At 34.1% G+C, this 7882-nt stretch overlaps 1 protein-coding gene across 1 annotated transcript; it reads right to left on the bottom strand.

Annotated features, from left to right (window-relative positions):
• Positions 1-3918: 3918 nt before the first annotated feature.
• Positions 3919-6354, bottom strand: LOC132651182 (zinc finger protein 431-like; the record flags this gene model as incomplete). Its single annotated transcript, XM_060376442.1, has 3 exons — positions 3919-3964; positions 5983-6043; positions 6237-6354. Coding segments are annotated over 3 exons (225 nt in total), but the record flags the coding sequence as incomplete, so codon positions are not given.
• Between the last annotated feature and the right edge of the window lie 1528 nt (positions 6355-7882).

Here is a 7882-nt window from a genome sequence, read left to right on the forward strand (position 1 = left end):
GAATATAGACCCCACACTCTTCATATATCTGTCATAGCCTAAGAATGAATAGTCCATCACACACATAACATGTCTTTTTGAAATAAATCTTGTTGCTGTTACATTAACTATCACTTCTAGATAAATCTCTAAGAAGGCAATACTTCAAGATGATGTGCCATATAGTAAATATGGGAACATGTAGAAGCATGAAACTTCAAACAATATATACATACATACGTACACATACTATTAAGCATCAATTAATTATTTATATCCAAGAAAGGCTTAAAAACAAACATCTTAAATGAATTTGTGAAAACATAAAAAAAGTACAAGTTCTCATAGACCCTTCCTTGAAAACTATGATTTCACACTTTCTGATATAAATAAGCAATGGGCCACATAGAGGATGTGGATTCCATTCTATGCATTGCAGCAGAAAAATACCTATAACCAAGTGGAAATGCATTAGAACATGAACAGCCACCACAGAAGGAATATCAGAACAACATAATAAACTTCTGTGAATGGATTTGCTACACACACAGCCAATTCAATACCTACTCTAATGTTTCAAAATTCAGACCACAACCACAATTGGGGATCTCCTCCATTATAATGAAGTGAACATGATAAATAATTACTTCCTCTGTGGCTCTGATAAAAACAGATTCAAAATATTTTCTTTTCTTGGAAATGAATACATTTATTATGTCCAAAGTAATAAACACTTTTGCATAAATAACATTTCTCTCTTCTATGAATATTTTTCTACTTCCTGCCATCAAGATGATATATTAAGATTTAAAATATTTACAGTACTAGATACATGGATTTGCAGTTAAGACAAGTTCATTCCCAGGACCTAGTTCAGGATTTGGACAACTTTCTATAATTCTTGGTATGAGAAAATCAGTGGGTCTAGTCTACTTGGAAACTAGAATGGACAGGCACATAAACACACAAAGAAAAACTGTTATCACATAAGGGAAATTAAAACAAATTCTTAAATATATGTTTACTCATGAATGTTTACTTGTATAAGCATTCACTACTGAATTCAGGTGTTGAGATATCTACAGGCTTATCTACAAATATCTTCATCATGAATTCCTTCATGCAAAAGAAATCAAACATGTAGGTTTAGAAATCAGAGAAATGAATCCTTTTCAGTCGGTGGTATCATTTGGGAATGTTTAAAAAATGTATCCCTGCTGGAGAAAGTATGTTACTTGGGGTGGGCTCCATAGTTTTCAGTTGCATACCATCTGTAGTCCCCATTCTCTGCTTCATGCTGCAGGTGGTGTTTGTAAGCTCCAAGCTTCCTACTTTAGCTGCCGCTATGACACTTGTCGTGTCCGATTTATAGTGATCCCATAACCTCTCAGGTCATAAGGCAAAGTAAAAACATTTGCAAGTTGACTTGGATATTGTGTATGGTCACAGAAAATGCAATAATATGCACACATAGATTTTACAACTGGATAATTTATTTCATGTAATTGAAGTGAACTGTGAAATAAAAAAGGATTATCTTATTGTTTACATTCATCTTTGGTCCTTATGAGATTTCAATTGGAAACAAAATAAGGATGGATGTCATAAATGCATGCATACACTGTTGACACTTGTTAGAATTTTCCTCAAAAATAATCTCGTGTAATTGAATGCAAGCTGGTGGGTCAAAGATCTTAAAAAATTTTTTATTCTAATAGATGTTCTTCCGAATGAGTTCTTTTAGGTTCTCAAAGACTACTGTGATATGCAAAGGCTTTGGAACATAGCCAACACACTAAAGCTTTTATTCTTATATAATGGTACTATGAAGCAGAAAACTTTACCATACTGACTACATTCATGGGGTTTCTCTGCAGCATGACTTTTTCTCATGATTTCAAAGACAACCCCGTGAAAAGGATTTACCACATTGCTTGTTCAGAGGGTTTCACTGCGGTGTGTGTTCTTTTATGTATTTGGAGATAACTGTATTAAGAAAAACCTCTATCACATTGAATACATGTGTAAAGTTTCTATCTACTATCTGTTCATTTGTATATTTGAAGATGACTTTGATATACAAAACGTAAAAGCAAATTGTATGTGGGAAGATGCAAAAGCAATTTGTCCTAAGTATTTCCTTTTAGTTACCAGCCTTCATTGATTTATAAGGTGAACATTAGTTTAAGTTCATAGTTCCTAGGAAAGCTGTAGACTTCCCAGTAGCTGACCGGCTTTAATTACTTAACATTTGTTGCCCAAAACATGACTGTTCCATACCATGATTTCTGGTCCCCTAACATAACGATTGACCAAAACCACAGATTCTCTTTCCTAAAACATAATACCTTTTCCTAACCACAAAAGAACAAATGGATATGATTGTTTTGACTGTAAAACCTACATTTTGCATCAGGTGACTTCCTCAATGATGTAAACAAATCCCATATCCCTAAACCATGACTGATGGAAATCATGCAGCTGTAAAACGGTAAATAGGTTGACGATTTTCAAGCTCAGGACCTCTGTAATTTTCTGGCTCATTGGATGGGTAGGCATCACAGTTCAACATTATGTGTCCCTAATCAAACTGGATGACAATATTTTTTTTCATCTGTATTGACATGTTTGAGTTGTATTGGATTCAGTGGACAAAAGAACACAAAAGGCTTACCATATTGATTATATTCTCAGATTTTTCTCTCCATTTTGAAACTTTTATGATGATGTAGAATATAGATATGTGTAAAGGTTTCCCATTTTAACACATTCATAAATTTTCTCTCTGTATGAATTCTTTCATGATGACGAAGATTATACAAACGTGGAGTAGCTTCACCATGTAAATACACTCATACTCTTTTGTTCTTTCATGACGTTGAAGATGATTGTGAAGAGCAAATTTTTATTAGGAGATGACTGTTATGTGAAAAGGCTTTACCATATAGATTACATTATTAAGGTTTCTCTCAAGGATGAGGTCTTTTTTGTATTAGGAGATGACTGTTACATGCAAAGGCTTTAACTAACACATTGATTACATCCAGAAGAGTTCTCTGCAGTGTGAGTTCTTTTTTGTATTAGGAGACTACTGTTACATGCAATGTAACCACCTTAGTTACATTCATAGGGTTTTTCTATAGTATGTGTTCCTTATGTCTTAGATTACTATTATGTCAAAATGTTTATCACATTGCTTACATTGATAAAGTTCCTAACCATTGTGTTTCTTCTACGTACATGAAGATTATTATGGCATGCAAAGCTTTTGACAAATTGGTTATATTCAGAGGGTTTCACTACAATAAATGTTCTTGTTCAAGATAAGTGTTACATGAAAAGACTTCATGACATTAGTTATATTCATAAGACTTTTCTGCACCAAAGATTTTTATGTCTTAGGAGAACACTGTTATCTGCAAAGGTTTTACTACATTGGTTACATTCATAAGGTCTCTCTCCAGTGTGAGTTCTTTTATGTACTACGAGACTCCTGTTATGTGCAAAGGCTTTACCACATTGGTTACATTCATAAGGTTTCTCTCCAGTGTGAGTTCTTTTATGTATTAGGAGATGACTCTTCTGTGCAAAGGATTTACCACATTGGTTACATTCATAAGGTTTCTCTTCAGTGTGAGATCTTTTATGTATTAGGAGTTGACTGGTACATATAAAGGCTTTACCACATTCGTTACATTCATAAGGTTTCTCTCCAGTGTGAGTTCTTTTATGTTTTTGGAGACTACTGTTATCTGCAAAGGCTTTACCACATTGGTTACATTAATAAGGTTTCTCTCCAGTGTGAGTTCTTTTATGTCTTAGGAGATGACTGTTACATACAAAGGCTTTACCACATTGTTTACATTCATAAGGTTTCTCTCCAGTGTGAGTTCTTTTATGTTTTTGGAGACTACTGTTATCTGCAAAGGTTTTTCCACATTGGTTACATTCATAAGGTTTCTCTCCAGTGTGAGTTCTTTTATGTCTTAGATGACTGTTACATACAAAGGCTTTACCACATTGCTTACATTCATAAGGTTTCTCTCCAGTGTGAGTTCTTTTATGTACTAGGAGACTACTGTTACATACAAAGGCTTTACCACATTGATTGCATTCATAATGTTTTTCTCCAGTGTGAGTTCCTTTATGTCTTAGGAGATCACTGTTATATGCATAGGCTTTACCACATCGGTTACAGTCATGAGGTTTCTCTCCTATATGTATCCTTTTATGTCTTAAGATATGACTTTTATGTGCAAAGACATTACCATATTGGCTACATTTGTAGTAATCTGCACCAGTATGCATACTTTTACATGTGTGGGGACTACTGTGATGTGCAAAGACTTCATATTGAGTATCTTCAGGGAGTTTGTCTCCACTATGATTGTTTCCATACCTGCAAATATAATTGGCATATATGACAGCTTTACCACATTCATTACACTAATGGACGTTTTTGCCACATGCCTTAATTTTGCAATTTGAATTAAAGGTAAAGAAGAATTACATTTTGAGTTTTCATCTTTATTTTTATATTCATGGTGTTCTCCTTCTCTAAGGGTTGTTTTGCATATTTGAAAGTACCTGTGATGGTAAAAATATTTGTTACCTGGCTCACATTTATCATATACTTTCTTCTATACAATTTTTACCACATATTTGTAGAAAACTGCAATACCTCAGAACTTTAACACAGTGACTACATTAATAACTTTCCCTATATGTGCGCCAAACTAAATATGTAAAGATAACTGTGAGAAAAAGAATAATTTGTATATTCCTAAAACTTATATTTTTTAATGTGATTTTTGTGAGAATTTCTAATTTTGGTGAATAGCTAGCTAATTGATGTTGGTGTATATTGTGTGAAAATGTGACAGTATATGGCAATGCTGAATGATGAGCAAGCAATCAGCTAAGTACTGAAAAAATCATAGTATTGTTAGTTCTATGGCCAATCACCTGTCCTACATTTTGTAAACATTTGTCCTTCCTTATCTATTGGAAACAAGAAAGAGATAACAACTGGTAGCGGGGCACAAAATGGAGGACAGAACTTCTGAGTGAGAGAGGGTTGCTGGGAAGAAGAAAGCAAATGACAGGCGGTTCACCAGCCGGCCAGTGAGGTTATAGACGGACATGAACATGAGCAAAGAGGTAGAGTTGGCCATGCACTGGGACACTGTGCTAGGTTTATTTGTGATAGGGATAAAAAGGGTTCAGAATCTGCTCAGTTAAATTGCCTAAGCTGAAACTATTAAAAAGGCTCTGTTATAATTTGTACTTTTGGCAGCTCTGAATAGCCCATATAAAGGATACTAGGTAGAAAATTTTAAACATCTATTCACAATGGGGACTACTATACCTTTTAGTTGTTCTGGGTGGTACATTGTTTCTTTCAATATACATATATTAAAATGACTTGAACGCAATGTGATACATGATGATATAACTATTAAAAGAATAATAACAAATGACATGATTTCATGATACATTCACACATTTGAGTTTTGTTCATCACAGACATGTGCTATAGAGATCATGGTTTTTCCACAACATTCTTGACTCTAAAAAACTGCCCTTCTCACAAAACTTAGGCATATTACTACAAGTATATGAGTAACCCCATTTTACTATGGACGAGTTGATTAGTATAATGTTTTGGATATACTTTCATCACCTATTTACTGTGAATACATTTGGCAATATCTTAGTTGTAGGAGATTAAACAAATTGCAGTTTTACCTCATAGCGCTAATGAGTAAATAATTTAAACATTGATCTTGCGTAAGTATGATTTCTTTGCATTCTTTCTTAGAGTGCCTTGCAAACACACATCAAATACTAACATGGAGGTACATGGTTTAGTAACAAGTTAGTCATCTCATCAATAAATACACTTAAAACAGTTCATTTACACTCTCCCTTCTCTTTCAAACTTCCAGAACATATTAACATTTTCTCAGAACCATATTCATATCAGCTTACAATGAAAATTACCTTGCATGTCTTCTAGAACTTTGACAATGCTCTTCTATATTATGACTTTCCCAATTGTAGCCTAAAATACAGTAACAGAAAATGTATGATTTATTATTGGAAATAAGACAAAATTTAAGTCGTGCTCTATGGTCAATCAAAGAACCATTCACCTCATTCTTCCTCATCCTCAAGAGAAATTACAGCAGCACTTCAATAATGAATAAAGAGTTTTCCCCATATTTTAAAAAAGTAAAGAAATTTCACTGTCCTACCTATAGCAGTGAGGTTCCTGTAGGTCTCCAGCATTACATCTTTGTAGAGATTCCTCTGGGAAGGATCCAGCAAAGCCCACTCTTCTCGAGTGAAATTCACATGCACATCATTGTAGGTCAATGCTGTCTAAAATATCCACGCACATGTACAACAGAAAGCATGATACTTAGAATACTGGAAATGTATCCTTCATTTACAACATTTTCAATGTATTCTGGTGTGTCTTCTACTTATTTTCTCACACACAAGTTGTAATGTACTCATCAACTCTTTCTAGGAGTAAACTCAATAGTGAGGTTCACCTCTCTAATTTCTGTATCATTTTAGTAGGATATAGCCTTGCAAGTGCAAGTGAAACGTCAAGTAACAGATAAAGAGAGAGAGAGAGAGAGAGAGAGAGAGAGAGAGAGAGAGAGAGAGAGAATAAACAGGTCAACAGTATTGAGCCCAAATGAGAGAAATAGTATAAACAATGCCTGATTCTTATAAGAATGGGCAGGCTGGGTATATTTTCTGATGACTTTAATTCCAAAATAACTCAGGAAAGAGGCTCGTGTATTTCATACAGCTGGATGGTAGACTGCTCTTTGCAATAAGTTCCAGGACACTCAGGTGTACATAATAAGATCCTGAATAACATGCAAAAATTAATCAAACAAACAAGACAAAAAAACCTTAAAGATCTTTCTCAAGTTTCTACAGAGTTATATATTCACTCCAGTTTTGCATATGTGTCTAGAAACCTGAAGTGGCTCATTTTAAACTGTAATATTAATGTGATCTTTTTAAAATGAAATGTATGTTTGAACAATTACAAAAGGAGAGATGAAAATATTAGCAATTTAAATGTTGATCATAAATAGGCAACATGGGGGATGGTGGTATGGTTCAGTGGTTAAGAACACTGTCTGTTCTTTCAGCTAAATTTCCAGCACCCACATGACAGCTAATAGCTATCTGTGACACAAATATATTCAATAAAAACCTCACAAAACAAATCCAAGAATGCATCAAAGATACACACGATAAAGAAATTGGCTTCATCTCAGGGATACAAGGATGGTTCAAAATATAAAAATCCATCAATGTAATCCACCATATAAACAAACTGAAAGACCAAGATCACATGATCATCTCATTAGATGAGAAAAAAACATTTGACAAAATCCAACACACCTTCATGTTAAAAGACTTGGAGAAATCAGGCATATAAGGAACCAGGCACATACTAAACACAATAAAGGCAGTAAAAAGCAAGCTGATGGCCAACATCAAATCATTTGGAGTGAAACTTAAAGAAATTCCACTCATACGAGGTACAGGAAAAGGATGCTTCCCCTGTCCTTATCTCTTCAACATACTCCTTAAGTCCTACCTAAAGCAATAAGACAACTGAAGGTTATCAAGGAGATACAAATTGTTAAGGGAGAATTCAAAGTATTACTATTCGCAGATGATTTAGTAGTATACCTAGGTGACCCAAGAAATTCTACCAGAGAATTCATACAGTTGATATACACTTTCCACAAAATGGCTGGGAACACAACTAACTAAAAATTTCATTAGTCCTTCTGTATACAAATGAAAAATGGCTGGAGAATGAAATTTGTAAAAAAAAAAAAAACACCCTGAACAGTATCTACAA

This window comes from Meriones unguiculatus (assembly GCF_030254825.1).
Source record: "Meriones unguiculatus strain TT.TT164.6M chromosome 13 unlocalized genomic scaffold, Bangor_MerUng_6.1 Chr13_unordered_Scaffold_40, whole genome shotgun sequence".
In the NCBI taxonomy this organism is placed as follows: Eukaryota; Metazoa; Chordata; class Mammalia; order Rodentia; family Muridae; genus Meriones; species Meriones unguiculatus.